This window comes from Nerophis ophidion, linkage group LG26 (assembly GCF_033978795.1).
Source record: "Nerophis ophidion isolate RoL-2023_Sa linkage group LG26, RoL_Noph_v1.0, whole genome shotgun sequence".
Classification (NCBI taxonomy): Eukaryota; Metazoa; Chordata; class Actinopteri; order Syngnathiformes; family Syngnathidae; genus Nerophis; species Nerophis ophidion.
In genome coordinates, this window is record NC_084636.1 from 5,908,675 (window position 1) to 5,928,117 (window position 19,443).

At 42.6% G+C, this 19,443-nt stretch overlaps 1 protein-coding gene across 1 annotated transcript in view; it reads right to left on the reverse strand.

Annotated features, from left to right (window-relative positions):
* The window catches only part of crocc2 (ciliary rootlet coiled-coil, rootletin family member 2), a 134,678-nt gene that overhangs the window by 6,719 nt on the left and 108,516 nt on the right, over positions 1 to 19,443 (reverse strand). Inside the window, exons 26-31 of the mRNA XM_061888423.1 lie at positions 15,482 to 15,827; positions 15,310 to 15,413; positions 9,385 to 9,484; positions 9,178 to 9,320; positions 8,718 to 9,116; positions 5,158 to 5,307 (exon numbers count right to left, since the gene is read on the reverse strand). Coding sequence (XP_061744407.1) covers positions 5,158 to 5,307; positions 8,718 to 9,116; positions 9,178 to 9,320; positions 9,385 to 9,484; positions 15,310 to 15,413; positions 15,482 to 15,827 — 1,242 coding nt within the window. The remainder of the gene's footprint in view (positions 1 to 5,157; positions 5,308 to 8,717; positions 9,117 to 9,177; positions 9,321 to 9,384; positions 9,485 to 15,309; positions 15,414 to 15,481; positions 15,828 to 19,443) is intronic.

The following is a 19,443-nucleotide window of genomic DNA, read 5'->3' on the forward strand; positions in this document are numbered from 1 at the left end:
GCTTTATACGTTAGCGTAAAGACTTTGTTCGATTCGGCCATGATTAGTGAAACGCCTGTTTCGATTTATAAAAATAATAAAACTTACATTGACGCTCCGCAGAAAAGTCGAGTGTTTCTAAATCGTATTCAGATGCCACCGACCGAGTCTTTGCGTGAGAAATGGGACTTGGAAGCGTACGGGATGGACGGATCTTTTGGATTTGTATTCAGATACGAAATGGGGGATATCTGCTTATTTCAGCTAAAAGAAAGAAGAGACGGAAGCCCTTTCTCGATATTTTCATCGTTATCTACCGTGGATTGGGAAGTTTTAAGTCTGACAATGCCCGATTTCCTGTGGCGTGATCCTTCACCGGTGGATAAACGCGTAAAAGGAAGCTTGTTTATACCCGACGATGGATGAGTTGAATGAGAGAAGAATTCTGTTCAGCGCTACTTGGGAGACGAAATCTTCAGCCTCGGGTCGTTGGTTTTTCCGTCCCAGTCTCCGTGCTCCAAAAATCACCGGTACCTATCCGGCTCAGTGGACCGAGCCCGATGTATTTTCCCTGGAGTCTTTCAACGATGAATGCGGGGTGTTTACACCGTTGGTGGTCGTACCCATCGTGGCATGGCGAGAGCGAATGGCGCCGATGAAGGAGAAAATAGACTTGTTCCGAAGCAGTCGACAATGGAAAAGCATGCTGACGACGAGAAGAAAGTTGTCCTTTGAGACCACACCCCCGACGGAGGACGAAAGGACCTCCCCCGCTTCAGTTTCGACCAATATCCTTCAAGGAAACACCCCCTCCGCCGACTCGTCCAATACCCTTTGCAAATCATCGCGATAGTTTGATTGGTCGAGACTTTTTTTTTCGACCCTCCCTATAAAAACAACCCCACCCTGCAATTATTTTTTTTTCGACCAGACCATATTGGCTCCCTTTATGAATGCACGGATCTCAAACAATTTTTCTATAAACTATAATCAAGGTTTGATGTAAAACAGGTATACCGTAGGTGAATTTAATCGCTTCGTGCAGTTTTTGTAGTTCAAACAAAACGTTGACGGGGATGTCGCATCGTAGACGATACATCGACATATCAACAAACAGAGCATATAAAATGAACACGTGATAAGGAGAAGGTTGAAAAGACTTTTCTTTAGACCATTCCTTCAAAATTGTTTCAAAAATGTCAAAGTCAAAAGCACGAGAGACAACGGATTTCCAGGTAGCTTCCCAGGTAGGCTTAGAGCGGGCATAATCAAGAATAATTTGTAGTTTTTTAGGTTTGTCTCATTTTAGAACATACGCTTCCATCGCGTCAATCAACGGGTGAATAACAGCGTGGTTCTCGATAGAGTTTACAAGTTTTCTCCAATAATTACCCATCTTTTTTGTAATTATTCCAACACTCTGTCACCATATCCAGATGTCTCAAAATCGTTTCATCACCCCGTACCAACTCGGTGTACACGTCATCTATGGCCCACCAGACATTTCTCTCAGATTTCAGTTGAGACAGCAGAGAGTCGGCGTAGGATTCGACCCTTGAATCCTCAGCCTCGATGCGACGAAGCTTCAGCAAGCGTTGAATGGCTTGAACGAATTTAGACGTACGCAGAGTCTTGATGAGTCCGTCGTAGTTGTACAGGAGAAAGTCCTCTTCATAGGGTTCCAGGCACGGGTGGTTTCTCTGGCTCGGATGGTTCACCCGACAACCGTAACACTCGCTCTGCCTGAACTTGCGGATGGCCTCGTTGAGGAGATGAAACACGGCCGCTTTCACCGTGCTGGTGAAAAGCAACCACTTCCCCCCATCGGTTTCATCATCGATGTGCAACGGGGGGTCCAAGAGTGACGGGTATGGTGGCGGGGACGGCGGAGGTGTTATGATGATCAGGTCATTCTCCTTTTCCTCCTCTTCCTATCGTCATCTGGCAAAGACTGGGTAGCGTTGTCGGTTTTCATCCCCCATCTGCAGAAACATCTGCCGAAGCGACACATCTCATCATCGCTCACCACCTCCGATCCAGCTGTCGTTTCAGGAGGGTTAAAGATCTCGGCCATGGTTGCTTCATCAGTCGTGTTTAAGGATGGTTTGAAATCGTCCTGTGGTATAAGACGGGTCTTTACGCGTCTGATGGTCTTGTTTGCCATTTTCTTGTTTGAGATCCGTGCGTTCATAAAGGGAGCTAATATGGTCTGGTCGAAAAAAAAAAAATTGCAGGGTGGGGTTGTTTTTATAGGGAGGGTCGAAAAAAAAAGTCTCGACCAATCAAACTATCGCGATGATTTTCAAAGGGTATTGGACGAGTCGACGGAGGGGGTGTTTCCTTGAAGGATATTGGTCGAAACTGAAGCGGGGAGGTCCTTTCGTCCTCCGTCGGGGGTGTGGTCTCAAAGGACAACTTTCTTCTCGTCGTCAGCATGCTTTTCCATTGTCGACTGCTTCGGAACAAGTCGTTTATTTTCTCCTTCATCGGCGCCATTCGCTCTCGCCATGCCACGATGGGTACGACCACCAACGGTGTAAACACCCCGCATTCATGGTTGAAAGACTCCAGGGAAAAGACATCGGGCTCGGTCCACTGAGCCGGATAGGTACCGGTGATTTTTGGAGCACGGAGACTGGCACGGAAAAACCAACGACCCGAGGCTGAAGATTTCGTCTCCCAAGTAGCGCTGAACAGAATTCTTCTCTCATTCAACTCATCCATCGTCGGGTAAGTAAACAAGCTTCCTTTTACGCGTTTATCCACCGGTGAAGGATCACACCACAGGAAATCGGGCATTGTCAGACTTAAAACTTCCCAATCCACGGTAGATAACGATGAAAATATCGAGAAAGGGCTTCCGTCTCTTCTTTCTTTTAGCTGAAATAAGCAGATATCCCCCATTTCGTATCTGAATACAAATCCAAGAGATCCGTCCATCCCGTACGCTTCCAAGTCCCATTTTTCACGCAAAGACTCGGTCGGTGGCATCTGAATCCAATTTAGAAACACTCGACTTTTCTGCGGAGCGTCAATGTAAGTTTTATTATTTTTATAAATCGAAACAGGCGTTTCACTAATCATGGCCGAATCGAACAAAGTCTTTACACTAACGTATAAAGCTCAAAAAAACGACTAAGCCTTACACCACCCTTTTGTACCCCCCTCTGCGTGTGTGTGTGTGTGTGTGCGTGCGTGTGTGTGTGTGCGTTTGTGTGTGCACATCTTCCCACGTAACATTCCCAGCCATCAATACATCGAAGCAGGGTCAAACATATGGTTAACCTTAACCTAATTAGTTCCTCCCAATCGTTTAAATATGTTTTCGTGAAGTCTGGAAGTTGTTTCAAACGATCGTAAACATTTAAACTGTCAAATGGCTGGTCAGATGCTGATCAGATGACATTCTCAAGCTTCCTTAAAAACTGACCTCAACCTGAACCCTCCTTTGTACCCTCTTAACCAATCCCTCTTCAGGTCTTAAACCCACCCTCTTCCTGGTTAAATCACTCCCTCTTCAGGTCTTAAACCCCCTCTTCCTGGTTAAAACTCCACCCTCTTCCTGGTTAAATCACTCCCTCTTCATGTCTTAACTCCCCCCTCTTCCTGGTTAAAACTTCACCCTCTTCCTGGTTTAACCACTCCCACCTTAGGTCTTAACTCCACCCTCTCCCTGGTTTAAACTCCACCCTCTTCCTGGTTTAACCACTCCCACCTCAGGTCTTAACTCCACCCTCTTCCTGGTTAAAACTCTACCCTCTTCCTGGTTAAACCACTCCCACTTCAGGTCTTAACTCCACCCTCTTCCGGGGTAAGCCACACCCACTTGACCTTTGACCTCGACCTTTGACCCTCATAAATCATTGACCTTTGACCCCCATAAATCATTTTTAACAAAAGGCGTCCCCTTAAATTCTCTCATGTGATACCAGTATTTTTAGAATAAAATCAATAAAGTAGATAAACAATAAAAGTTACCTTTTGTTGGAGCCCAAATATTATTTTAAATTAATTTAAGAATAAAAAAAACCAACTCTCATTTTCAATAATTCTCCCCAAATATGTTTTGACTGGGCATTTCTTTTAGTTCTTGTGAGAATTCTGCTTTCACTACGGTGCTCACGTGGCGACGCCCCGCCCACTTTCTCTCCCTCCTGCGTGGTCTACAATACGACTCGTCTGCTTACCTGCCGACACTTCCAATTGAACTAGGAAATCCAGTTTTTGTCCTTCTTCCCTTCTTCTATACTGCCGCTCGATAAGCCTCAGTCGCAACATTAAAGGGGCGTGGCCATGACTAAACCAATCTGTTTAATATTCATCTTTAAATAGCTTTTATATTAATCTTTAAATAACTTTGTTGAGGGGGCGTGGCCTGCAGGCCTGCAGCGGAAAGGGGTGTGCCAACGTCAACTACAGGTGCGTAGATGGCCCAAATTGTGGAGGTTGCCCTCAAGGGTGAATTATGAATTATATATCTATATAGCGCTTTTTCTCTAGTGACTCAAAGCGCTTTACATAGTGAAACCCAATATCTAATTTACATTTAAACCAGTGTGGGTGGCACTGGGAGCAGGTGGGTAAAGTGTCTTGCCCAAGGACACAACGGCAGGGACTAGGATGGCAGAAGCGGGGATCGAACCTGCAACCCTCAAGTTGCTGGCACAGCCGCTCGACCAACGGAGCTATACCGCCGTTCTTTTGACCACCAAACCCCAACATTACAATATAGTTTATTTCGCAAAAAAGTATACGGGTTGCTTTCCAGCAATTTTCTAGTTGAATGTGTCGACCTCGCGCTCGCTCTCACGCCAGCTCCCCTCCAGCTCCCCTCCAGCTCCAACAACCTCTCTCCTCCCGACTGCTGCTTATATACAAGGCGAAGGCTGATTAGATAACAAGGCCCACCTGGGCCATCCACGCACCTGTCGCTGACTACGAAGCCGGTCCTGACACATCCCGTTCCGCTGCAGGCCCGCAGGCCACACCTCCTCCACAAACTTTTACTGAATGAATATCGGCTCCGAATATCGGTTATCGGCACCCTTGACTACTGGTAATTGGTATCGGTATCAGCCTTGAAAAAAAACGTATCGGTCTGGTAAAACACAAGTGACGGGGCTTTCTCCAAAGCCACATCATTAGGTATAGTCAGTAAATCGGTCCCTAACGACTCACCTGATGCAGAGCCTGCTTGTGTTTCTCCAAGGCAGAATTCCGCAGCTCAGCGTCCTCGTGGGCTCGTTGAAGATTCTGGGCCCGCTCTGTTAGCGAGTGGTTCAGCTTCTTGCTCTCCGAAAGGGCGTCTCTGCTTTTATCCAGAAGGTCCTGACATTTAAAATATTTAGAAGGACGTCATGTTTGTGGTTCAAGTCTCACATGTCTGATGTGCCAGGCCAGCGGTGTCCAAAGACCTGGCCCTTTGCTGCCTGGAGTTAGCATTCTAGTATTAGCATGCTAGCTTTTTTTGGATAATTTTGCAGGTATGCACCTCGGCATAAAATATTTTGTTACTTGATAAATGATACCCGTTGCTTTTTCAAAGCAAATTTTGTAGGTTTACACAATAGTCGTATTTTGGTACTTGATGCATGCTAACGTTTGTATGCTAGCGTATTTTTTTTAGCAAATTTTTTAAGCTAATTTAACCTCAGCGCTAAATATTTTGACAAATGAAACCTGTCAGCCTGCTAATGTCAATAAACATTAGCATGCTAGCATTTTGTATGTCTCCATGGAAAAGCACTATATAAATGTAATTCACAATTCACACATTAGCCTTTTATAAAAAATGTTCAGGGACTCACCTCAGAGTAATATATTACGGTGTATTTGATGCACATACAGTTTTAGCATGCTGACATTAGCATGCTAACATTTTAGCAAATTTTACACATCAGCATCAAATATTTCAAATGAATGATACCTGTTACCATGCTAATGTTAATAAACGTTAGCATGGTAGCCTGGCACTGTGATAAGGTAGCAACTTGTCCAGGGTGTACACCGCCTTCCGCCGGAATGCAGCTGAGATAGGCTCTAGCAACCCCCTTTGCCACCCCAAAAGGGACAAGCGGTAGGAAAAATGGATGGATGGATGCTAACATTTTAGCAAATTTAACAGATATACACATCAGCGTCAAATATTTCGATGAAAGATACCTGTTAGCATGCTAATGTTGATAAACATTAGCAAGGGCGCACAAAAGACCCAAAACTGCAACATGAGTTGAGGAATTTTTTTTTTGAGAAACATTAGCATATCAGCATTTTGTATGTCTCTATGGAAAAGCACTATATAAATGTAATTCACAATTCACACATTAGCATTTTATAAAAAAATTTCAGGTACTCACCTCAGATTAATATAATTTGGTATTTGACGCACATACAGTTTTAGCATGCTAACATTTTAGCAAATTTTACACATCAGCGTCAAATATTTCAAATGAATGATACCTGTTACCATGCAAATGTTAATAAACGTTAGCATGGTAGCCTGGCACTGTGATAAGGTAGCGACTTGTCCAGGGTGTACACCGCCTTCCACTGGAATGCAGCTGAGATAGGCTTCAGCGGCCCCCTTTGCGACCCCAAAAGGGACAAGCGGTAGAAAAAATGGATGGATAGATGCTAACATTTTAGCAAATTTAACAGGTATACACATCAGCGTCAAGTATTTCGATGAAAGATACCTGTTAGCATGCTAATGTTGATAAACATTAGCATGCTAACATTTTTTATGTCAAACACTTTGAGTCTCCAGGGAAAAGCACTATATAAATGAAATTCACAATTCCCCCATTACCATTTTAAACAATCAAGAGTAATATAGTTTGGTACCTGACACACGTACAGTTAGCATTTTAGCATGCTAATATTAGCATGCTAACATTTTTTTTTTGCCAATTTAGCAGTGTCATATATTTTGGTATTTCACTATTGTTAACTGTTAGTTTGCTATTGTTCGCATGTTAGCATTTAACTGTTAGTATGCTAGCCTTTTATTTTTTATTTTTTGCGCATTTTGCTCATATTTTTTGTTACTTGGCGGGATGTGGCCAGCTTGCTAACTGTTAGCATTTCGGTTGGGCAATCAAAACTGCTAAAAAAAAAAATAGCATTTTTTTTTTTTTTACTTCTTATTCGACTCGTTTTACCTTTTATCTTGTTTAGCTCATTTATTGTTTATGTTCTTTGTTTGTTTTTATTAATTAGGGACTGAATGTCCCTTTGGTACAGAGGACCCTATTGTATTTCTAAGGTTTTATTATTATACCGCAGCCTCTTTGAGCTGTAATTTGACCCCCTTAACATGCTTCAAAACTCACCAGATTTAACACACACACCAGGACTGGCGAAAATTGCGATGTAATAAAAAACCAAACCCCAAAACTCTAAATTGCGCTCTGGCGCCCTCTAGGAATAAAACACTGACAAAACTGCTTGCCGTTAGGAATGTCGTAGAGACATGAAACAAAAACCTCTATGTAGGTCTGACTTACACCTTAATTTCATACACTGATCTCCTTCAGTAAAAATCAACAGGAAGTTGGCAAAAATCCCTCCAAAACAAAAGTTTCCTAAAAAAACGTATTTTTTGCCTCTTTGAGCTGTAATTTGACCCCCTTAAAATGCTTCAAAACTCACCAAACTGGACACACACATCAGGACTGACGGAAATGGCTATCTAATACAAAACCAAATCCCAAAACTAAAAATTGCGCTCTATCGCCCCCTTGGAATACAACACAGACAAAACTGCTCCTAGGAAGAAAACACAGACAAAACTGCTTGTAACTTCCGATAGGAATGTCATAGAGACATTAAACAAACACCTCTATGTAGGTCTCACTTAGACCTACATTTCATTCATTGACATCCTTTAGCAAAAATCAACAGGAAGTTGGCAATTACCCTCTCAAAACAAAAGTTTTGTAAATACCCGTCACCTTTTTTCAAACATTATCTCCTCCGAGCGCGTTTGTTTTGTCGGCTTCAAACTCGCACAGGAGAGAGATTGAACCCATCTGATTAAAAGTTGTGCAAAGAGTTTTTCTAACTGCTCCGGTTTTAAATTGTACGAGCCTTCAAAGAACTGCTGCGCTGCTGCCGTCTCAAGATGGCCGCTTAAAAGCAGGAAGCACCAGCGTGACCACACAATGCAGAGAAGGTAGGTACTGTGCGGGTAAAGATATGTTGACTGGGTGAAAGAAGGAGGCACCAGTTTGACTCCAGGATGCAGGGAAGGTAGGTAATGTGCGGGTAAAGATATGTTGACTGGGTGAAAGAAGGAGGCACCAGTTTGACTCCAGGATGCAGGGAAGGTAGGTAATGTGCAGGTAAAGATATGTTGTCTGGGTGATGGTAGGAAGCACCAGCATGTACGGGTGACAGAATGAAGCACCAGTGTGACCCCAGGATGCAGGGAAGGTAGGTAATGTGCAGGTAAAGATATGTTGTCTGGGTGATGGCAGGAAGCACCAGCATGTAAACACCAGTGTGACCCCAGGATTGTTTTTGTTTGTTTGCTCTATGCTTTTTAACCTGTAGAGCAGTTTGGTTCAATTTAAAAAAAATTAGTAAATATGCTATATAAATAAAGTTGCCTTGCCTTGCTTTTGTAAAAAATCGATATATATTGTACCAGTTTTGAAGGTGAAAACGTCAAAAATGGCCCCCGCGTCCTTTGTTTTGGCAGTTTGGGCACACCTGCTCCAAACCAGGATGAGGAGTACCTGCAGGAGGCGTCGGTCGTGCTCGCTGGCCGTCACTGCTCTCTGCAGCTGTCCTATCTGCTCCTGCAGATTGGCCTCGCCGCCCCGATGCTCGCCGAGGGTAGCGGACAGTTTGTGCACCTGCTCGCTCAGCGCCGCCCTCAGCCGCTCCTCGCCGACGCACCGGTCCTCGCTTTCGCTCAGCTTCCTCCTGGCCTCCGCCAGCCTCTCCCGCAGCGGGGTCGCCTCTGCCTCCAGCTGGGCCACTCGGAACCGGTCCCGCTGCAGCTCGCCCTCCAGGGAGCGGTTGCTGAGCTCCAGGCGCCCGGCTCTGCCGCGGACCTCCTCCAGGACCTCCTTCAGCCTCTGATGCTCACAGTGCGCCTGAGACTGGGATCCTGTCAGCACCTCCAGCTGGTCCTGGGAGACAATCAGTCAGTCCAAAGGTTGAACTTTTCCACCGGTCTCCGTGTCTCCGCACCCTGAGGGACTTGGACTCAGCCTGGGAAGCTTGCAGGGCCGACCTGAGCTGAACCAGCTCCTCCTCCAGGCTCAGCTTGTCTCGCTCGGACAAGGAAAACGAAGTGCGGGATTCGCGCAATCGCTCCGTCGTCTCTCGGTTTGCTGCAAGTCCAAGGGAGACTTGATGATCTGCCTGGTGTGTTCCCGGACCGTGTGGGCCACCCACCTTCCTTCAGATGCTTCAGGGACTTCTGCAGCTTGGCGGAATTGTCCTGGAGCTCCGACAGCTGCTGGTTCAAAGTCACCAGCTGAGCCTTGGATTCATCCTGGATACAAAACATCATCAGTGAGTTTCTTTGTTAGCATTCTAATATTAGCATGCTGAAATTTTTTCCCCTAATTTTGCAGTTATTACTTGACGAATACTTCCTGTCAGCATGCTAATGTTTATTGTCAAGACCTGGGGCCACAGGTCAAGTCTTGTTAGGGACCAAATGTCCCTTTTGGGACAGAGGACCCTATTGTATTTCTAAGGTTTTATTATTATTATACCGCCGCCTCTTTGAGCTGTAATTTGACCCCCTTAACATGCTTCAAAAGTCTTCAAATTTTACACACACATCAGGATTGTCGAAAATTGAGATCTAATCAAAAAACCAAAACCTAAAACTCAAAATTGCGCTCTAGCGCCCCCTAGGAAAAACACAGACAAAACGGCTTCTAACTTCCGTTAGGAATGTCGTAGAGACATGAAACAAAAACCTCTATGTAGGTCTGACTTAGACCTAGATATCATACACTGACCTCCTTCAGCAAAAATCAACAGGAAGTTGGCAAAAACCCCTTCAAAACAAAAGTTTCCTAAAATATGTCATTTTTGCCTCTTTGAGCTGTAATTTGACCCCCTTAACATGCTTCCAAACTCACCAAATTGTACACACACATCAGGACTGGCGACAATTGCGATCTAATCACAAAACCAAAACCCAAAACTCAAAATTGCGCTCTAGCGCCCCCTAGGAAAAAACACAGACAAAACTGCTTGTAACTTCCGTTAGGAATGTCATGACGTGACACAAAAACCCCTTTGTAGGTCTGACTTAGACCTAGATTTCATACACTGACCTCCTTCAGCAAAAATCAACAGGAAGTTTGCTAAAACCCCTTCAAAACAAAAGTTTCCTAAAAAATGTCATTTTTGCCTCTTTGTGCTGTAATTTGACCCCCTTAACATGATTCAAAACTCACCAAATTTGACACACACATCAGGACTGGCAAAAATTGCCATCCAATCAAAAACCGAAACCTAAAACTAAAAATTGCGTTCTAGCGCCCCCTAGGAAAAAACACAGACAAAACTGCTTGTAACTTCAGTTAGGAATGTCATAGAGACATGAAACAAAAAACCTCTATGTAGGTCTGACTTGGACCTAGATTTCATACACTGATCTCCTTCAGCAAAAATCAACAGGAAGTTCACAAAAACCCCTTCAAAACAAAGGTTTCCTGAAAAATGTCATTTTTGCCTCTTTGAGCTGTAATTTGACCCCCTTGACATGCTTCAAAACTCACCAAATTTGACACACACATCAGGACTGGCGAAAATTGCCATCAAATCAAAAACCAAAACCTAAAACTAAAAATTGCGCTCTAGCGCCCCCTAGGAAAAAACAGACAAAACTGCTTGTAACTTTCCTTAGGAATGTCGTAGAGACATGAAACAAAAAACCTCTATGTAGGTCTGACTTAGACCTAGATTTCATACACAGACCTCCTTCAGCAAAAATCTACAGGAAGTTGGCAAAAACCCCTTCAAAACAAAAGTTTCCTAAAAAAATGTAATTTTTGCCTCTTTGAGCTGTAATTTGACCCCCTTAACATGCTTCCAAACTCACCAAATTGCACACACACATCAGGACTGGCGAAAATTGCGATCTAATCACAAAACCAAAACCCAAAACTCAAAATTGCGCTCTAGCGCCCCCTAGGAAAAAACACAGACAAAACTGCTTGTAACTTCCGTTAGGAATGTCATGACGTGACACAAAAACCCCTTTGTAGGTCTGACTTAGACCTAGATTTCATAGACTGACCTCCTTCAGCAAAAATCAACAGGAAGTTAAACAAAAGTTTCCTAAAAAATGTCATTTTTGCCTCTTTGTGCTGTAATTTGACCCCCTTAAAATGCTTCAAAACTCACCAAATTTGACACACACATCAGGACTGGCAAAAATTGCCATCTAATCAAAAACCGAAACCTAAAACTAAAAATTGCGCTCTAGCGCCCCCTAGGAAAAAACACAGACAAAACTGCTTGTAACTTCAGTTAGGAATGTCATAGAGACATGAAACAAAAAACCTCTATGTAGGTCTGACTTGGACCTAGATTTCATACACTGACCTCCTTCAGCAAAAATCAACAGGAAGTTCACAAAAACCCCTTCAAAACAAAGGTTTCCTAAAAAATGTCATTTTTGCCTCTTTGAGCTGTAATTTGACCCCCTTAACATGCTTCAAAACCCACCAAATTTGACACACACATCAGGACTGGCAAAAATTGCCATCAAATCAAAAACCAAAACCTAAAACTAAAAATTGCGCTCTAGCGCCCCCTAGGAAAAAACAGACAAAACTGCTTGTAACTTTCCTTAGGCATGTCGTAGAGACATGAAACAAAAAACCTCTATGTAGGTCTGACTTAGACCTAGATTTCATACACTGACCTCCTTCAGCAAAAATCAACAGGAAGTTGGCAAAAACCCCTTCAAAACAAAAGTTTCCTAAAAAATGTCATTTTTGCCTCTTTGAGCTGTAATTTGGCCCCTTTAAAATGTTTTAAAACTCACCAAATTGAACACACACATCAGGACTGGCGAAAATTGCGATCCAATCAAAAAAACCAAAACCTAAAACTCCAAATTGCGCTCTAGCGCCCCCTAGGAAAAAACAGACAAAACTGCTTGTAACTTCCGTTAGGAATGTTGTAGAGACATGAAACAAAAACTTCTATGTAGGTCTGACTTAGACCTAGATTTCATACACTGACCTCCTTCAGCAAAAATCAATAGGAAGTTCGCAAAAACCCCTTCAAAACAAAAGTTTCCTAAAAAATGTCATTTTTGTCTCTTTGAGCTGTAATTTGACCCCCTTAACATGCTTCAAAACTCACCAAATTTGACACACACATCAGGACTGGCGAAAATTGCCATCAAATCAAAAACCAAAACCTAAAACTAAAAATTGTGCTCTAGCGCCCCCTAGGAAAAAACAGACAAAACTGCTTGTAACTTTCCTTAGGAATGTCGTAGAGACATGAAACAAAAAACCTCTATGTAGGTCTGACTTAGACCTAGATTTCATACACTGACCTCCTTCAGCAAAAATCAACAGGAAGTTGGCCAAAACCCCTTCAAAACAAAAGTTTCCTAAAAAAATGTATTTTTTGCCTATTTGAGCTGTAATTTGACCCCTTTAAAATGCTTTAAAACTCACCAAATCGAACACACACATCAGGACTGGCGGAAATTGCGATCTAGTTGAAAAACAAAAACCTAAAACTCCAAATTGCGCTCTAGCGCCCCCTAGGAAAAAAACAGACAAAACTGCTTGTAACTTCCGTTAGGAATGTCGTAGAGACATGAAACAAAAACTTCTATGTAGGTCTGACTTAGACCTAGATTTCATACGCTGACCTCCTTCAGCAAAAATCAATAGGAAGTTCGCAAAAACCCCTTCAAAACAAAAGTTTCCTAAAAAATGTCATTTTTGCCTCTTTGAGCTTTAATTTGACCCCCTTAACATGCTTCAAAACGCACCAAATTTGACACACACATCAGGACAGCGAATATTGCGATCTAATCAAAAAATCAAAACCTAAAACTCAAAATTGCGCTCTAGCGCCCCCTAGGAAAAAACAGACAAAACTGCTTGTAACTTTCCTTAGGAATGTCGTAGAGACATGAAACAAAAAACCTCTATGTAGGTCTGACTTAGACCTATATTTCATAGACTGACCTCCTTCAGCAAAAATCAACAGGAAGTTGGCAAAAACCCCTTCAAAACAAAAGTTTCCTAAAAAATGTCATTTTTGCCTATTTGAGCTGTAATTTGACCCCTTTAAAATGCTTTAAAACTCACCAAATTGAACACACACATCAGGACTGGCGGAAATTGCGATCTAATCACAAAACCAAAACCTAAAACTTTAAATTGCGCTCTAGCGCCCCCTAGGAAAAAACAGACAAAACTGTTTGTAACTTCCGTTAGGAATGTCGTAGAGACATGAAACAAAAACTTCTATGTAGGTCTGACTTAGACCTAGATTTCATACACTGACCTCCTTCAGCAAAAATCAATAGGAAGTTCGCAAAAACCCCTTCAAAACAAAAGTTTCCTAAAAAATGTCATTTTTGCCTCTTTGAGCTTTAATTTGACCCCCTTAACATGGTTCAAAACGCACCAAATTTGACACACACATCAGGACAGCGAATATTGCGATCTAATCAAAAAATCAAAACCTAAAACTCAAAATTGCGCTCTAGCGCCCCCTAGGAAAAAACAGACAAAACTGCTTGTAACTTCAGTTAGGAATGTCGTAGAGACATGAAACAAAAAACCTCTATGTAGGTCTGACTTAGACCTAGATTTCATACACTGACCTCCTTCAGCAAAAATCAACAGGAAGTTGGCAAAAACCCCTTCAAAACAAAAGTTTCCTAAAAAATGTCATTTTTGCCTATTTGAGCTGTAATTTGACCCCTTTAAAATGTTTTAAAACTCACCAAATTGAACACACACATCAGGACTGGCGAAAATTGCCATCTAATCAAAAAAACCAAAACCTAAAACTCCAAATTGTGCTCTAGCGCCCCCTAGGAAAAAACAGACAAAACTGCTTGTAACTTCCGTTAGGAATGTCGTAGAGACATGAAACAAAAACTTCTATGTAGGTCTGACTTAGACCTAGATTTCATACACTGACCTCCTTCAGCAAAAATCAATAGGAAGTTCGCAAAAACCCCTTCAAAACAGAAGTTTCCTAAAAAATGTCATTTTTGCCTCTTTGAGCTGTAATTTGACCCCTTTAAAATGCTTCAAAACTCACCAAACTGGACACACACATCAGGACTGGCGAAAATTGCAATCTAATAAAAAAACCAAACCCCAAAACTTGAATTTGCGCTCTAGCGCCCCTTAGGAATAAAACACAGACAAAACTGCTCCTAGGAAGAAAACAGACAAAACTGCTTGTAACTTCCGGTAGGAATGTCGTAGAGAAATGAAACAAAAACCTCTGTGTAGGTCCCACTTAGACCCATATTTCATTCATTTACACCCTTCAGCAAAAATCAACAGGAAGTTGGCAACTTCTTCCAAACAAAAGTTTTGTAAAGACCCGTCACCTTTTTTCAAACATTATCTCCTCTGAGCGCGTTTGTAAAAGTTATCGATGCTTTTGTTTAGAAGGAGCTGCGCATGGACTTCATTTATAAGTAAAGGTAAGACCATAATAACTTTTTTAAAATTTTTTAGTAAATGTGCTTTTCATGATGGTATCCTTACATCACACTCAAATTTATAAGCGCAGGCCTAAATTTACCGCATGGCTTTGGTAAATGCCGGAGTGACAAGAGGTTTTAAAATAATTAGCGCATGCTTGCCTTTACCGCATGCCTTTGGTAAACGCCGGAGTGTGAATTAGTGTGAATTATATTTATATAGCGCTTTTCTCTAGTGACTCAAAGCGCTTTACATAGTGAAACCCAATATCTAAGTTACATTTAAACCAGTGTGGGTGGGACTGGGAGCACGTGGGTAAAGTGTCTTGCCCAAGGACACAACAGCAGTGACTAGGATGGCGGAAGCGGGAATCGGACCTGCAACCCTCAAGTTGCTGGCACGGCCGCTCTACCAACCGAGCTATACCGCCCGGGTAAGAAGATTTTTAAATTAATTAGCGCCCTGCATTCTGTGACGTCTTCTTCGCCCTAAATTGTAACAGAAAGGAACGTACCGAGGAGAAAAAGTTCTCCTTTATTCAAGTCACCGTTGCAAGTTCTATCTCTTCTATATTTTGTCCTGGTTTGGAAGGTGAAAAACCAGCAAAATGCTTTGACGTGTCAGTGGAAACACATGCTGCTACAAAACCTACCTTCTCTCTCTGCGAGTCCCTCACTTCTCGCTGCAGCTCCAGGAGGCCGGCCTGGACGGACTCCAGGTCCAGTTCTTGCTCCTCAGCAGGAGTTGGGCGGTGTCCTGGGCAGAGAGCATGTAAGCCTGCTGACAGCGGAGTGTAAACCGGCAGGACGGACTTAGACACCAACCTGGGAGAGGTTTCCTCCTGGGAGACCGTCCCCCTGCGTCCATGCCCAGAGTGCGACGCAGCGTTGAACGCAGAGTGGACAGTTTGTGGGCCAGGTCTCTACGCTGGCGCTCACACTCTCCCAGCTGGTGCTCCAGGGTCTGGACGGAAGCCTGGGCGTGCCCGAGCCGGGCACTGAGCTGGCCGCCATGCACGGCGGCGTCCTCCAGCGCTCTCTGCAGCCCCGCGGTGGCCTCGTGGTGCTTCTGGTCGCGGACCTGCTGCTGAGCTTCCGCGGCCCGCAGGAGTTCCCGGGTCTGGCGCTCCAGCTCCTCCAGCTCCGTCACACGTCTCTGCAGAGCTGCAACCTGCAGCAGTCACGGCGAGATGGACGCTTAGATCCACTTTGTAGATCTAAAGTTGGTGTTCTCCATACGTTCTTTGCTTGCGATGCCACACCACAAATGGATTGACACATGATCATGGGACTGTCTGTCTGATATGAGCAACAGAGAGCATTTTGAGACCAATGTTATCACAATATACACCAGGGGTCACCAACGCGGTGCCCGCGGGCACCAGGTCGCCCGTAAGGACCAGATGAGTCGCCCGCTGGCCTGTTCTAAAAATATCTCAAATAGCAGCACTTACCAGTGAGCTGCCTCTATTTTTTTAATTGTATTTATTTACTAGCAAGCTGGTCTCGCTTTGCTGGACATTTTTAATTCTAAGAGAGACAAAACTCAAATAGAATTTGAAAATCCAAGAAAATATTTTAAAGACTTGGTCTTCACTTGTTTGAATAAATTCATTAATTTTTTTACTTTGCTTCTTATAACTTTCAGAAAGACAATTTTAGAGAAAAAATACAACCTTTAAATGATTTTAGTATTTTTAAACACATATACCTTTTTACCTTTTAAATTCCTTCCTCTTCTTTCCGGACAATTTAAATCAATGTTCAAGTAGTTTTATTTAATTTATTGTAAAGAATAATACATAGATTTTACTTTAATTCTTCGTTTTAGCTTCTGTTTTTTCGATGAAGAAAATTTGTGAAATATTTCTTCAAACTTATTATGATTAAAATCCCCCAAAAATATTCTGGCAAATCTAGAAAATCTTTAGAATCAAATTTAAATCTTATTTCAAAGTCTTTTGAATTTCTCTTAACATTTTTGTGATGGAAAATCTAGAAAAAAATAATGATTTGTCTTTGTTATAAATATAGCTTGGTCCAATTTGTTATATATTCTACCAAAGTACAGATTGGATTTTAACCTATTTAAAACATGTCATCAAAATTCTAAAATTAATCTTAATCAGGAAAAATGACTAATGATGTTCCATAAATTCTTTTTTGAATTTTTTTCAAAAAGATTCGAATTAGCTAGTTTTTCTCTTCTTTTTTTCGGTAGAATTTTGAATTTTAAAGAGTCGAAATTGAAGATAAACTATGTTTCAAAATTTAATTTTCATTTTTTTCCTCTTTAATCCTCTTTTAAACCGTTCAATTAAGTGTTTTTTTCCATCATTTATTCTCTACAAAAAACCTTCCGTAAAAGGAAAAAAAATGTTCGACGGAATGACAGACAGAAACACCCATTTTTTATATATATATACAGTATATATGTATATATATATATATATATATATCTAGATTTATTTATTAAAGGTAATTTGAGCAAATTGGCTATTTCTGGCAAATTATTTAAGTGTGTATCAAACTGGTAGCCCCTCGCATTAATCAGTACCCAAGAAGTAGCTCTTGCTTTCAAAAAGGTTGGTGGCCCTACACCAGGGGTCGGGAACCTTTTTGGCTGAGAGAGCCATGAAAGCCAAATATTTCACAAAGTATTTCCGTAAGAGCCATATAAAATTTTTCAACACTGAATACAACAAAATGTGTGCATTTTTAAGTATGACCAACATTTGTAGAGTATAATAAGTCTCTTATTCTTTTTAACAACATTGTTATCCTAAAAGTTAACCAATAATACATATAATACTTCTAACCATTAATGCGACATCTTGAACAGGTGCGGTAAAAAACGGATGGTTGGATTAAAATGCATAAGAATGTTTTATAATTTGAACGTTATTTTTGAAACTGTGATTACCAGCGGAATTATTCATTACTTATCGTGTTAAGCAATGTCAGCTAAGATTTATCTGAGAGCCATAGGTTCCCTACCCCTGGTTTAAGCATTAGACACATTTTTACCTGCACTCTGCCTCCCGCTGTTTCCCACATCTACAAAGCAATTAGCTACCGACTGCCACCTACTGATATGGAAGAGTATTACACGGTTACTCGGCATAGCTCGGTTTGTAGAGTGGCCGTGCTAGCAACCTGAGGGTTCCAGGTTCGATTCCCGCTTCCGCCATCCTAGTCACTGCCGTTGTGTCCTTGGGCAAGACACTTTACACACCTGCCCCCAGTGCCACCCACACTGGTTTAAATGGAACTTAGATATTGGGTGTCACTTAGTAAAGCGCTTTGAGTCACTAGAGAAAAGCGCTATATAAATTATCCGAGAGCCATATGTAGTCATCAAAAGAGCCACATCTGGCTCTAGAGCCATAGGTTCCCTACCCCTGCACTACACTATTTTGCCAAAAGTTTGGTGGCCACCCATCCAAATGATGAGAATCAGGTTGACCCGGCCACAGGTGTATAAAATCCAGCACTTACGCATGGAGACTGTTTCTACAAACATTTGTAAAAGAATGGGCCGCTCTCAGTGATTTCCAGCATGGAACTGTCATAGGATGCCACCTGTGCAACAAATCCAGTCGGGAAATTTCCTCGCTTCTATTATAAGAAAAGTGAAAAGTTTGGGAACAACAGCAACTCAGCCACGAAGTGGTAGGCCAGGTAAACTAACAGAGAGGGGTCAGCGGATGCTGAGGCGCATAGTGCAAACCTTTCCGCACAAACAGTGGCTACAGATCTCCAAACCGTCCAATTAGCCCACGTACAGTACGCAGAGAGCTTCATGGAATGGGTTTCCATGGCCGGGCAGCTGGATCTAAGCCATACATAACCAGGTCCGATGCAAAGCGTGGGATGCAGTGGTGTAAAGCAGGTCGCCACTGGACTTTAGAGCAGTGGAGACGCCTTCTCTGGTGTGATGAATCAAGCTTTTCCATCTGGCAATCTGATTGACCAGTCTGAAATTTGGTGGAGGAGGAATTATGGAGTGGGGTTTGTTTTTCAAGAGTTGGGCTTGGCCCCTTAGTTCCAGTGAAATCAACTTTGAATGCTCCAGGATACCAAAAACATTTTGTACCATTCCATGCTCCCAACCTTGTGGGAACACTTTGGAACTGGCCCCTTCCTCTTGCAACATGACTATGCACTAGTGCACAAAACAAGGTCCATAAAGACACGGATGACAGAGTCTGGTGTGGATGGACTTGACTGGCCTACACAGAATCCTGACCTGAACCCGATAGAACACTTTTGGGATGAATTAGAACGAAGACATTAGTGTGTGACCTCACCAATGCACTTTTGGAAGCATGGTGGAACATTTCTATTACCAGATTTGGCCTTCGGGTTTTGATTTGGACACCCATGACCTGGATGGAGGTAGTTTGGCATCCAATAATGAGGTAACATGGCACCGTTGGATTTTAGGTGAATGGGTGCCCGGTAAAACCGGTGGGGTTCTGTCTGTGCTGAAGAAGTACTAGATCCAGTACCTATACCTACTCACCACCACTCTTTTGGTGCACCAGCTGCATGCACCTGACTGTGGTCTTCAGATTCATGCACAATGTTTCTAAAGTCTCCGTCCACTTGTACCTGACTGTGGTCTTCAGATTCATGCACAATGTTTCTAAAGACTCCGTCCACTTGTACCTGACTGTGGTCTTCAGATTCATGCACAATGTTTCTAAAGTCTCCGCCCACTTGTACCTGACTGTGGTCTTCAGATTCAAGCACAATGTTTCTAAAGTCTCCGTCCACTTGTACCT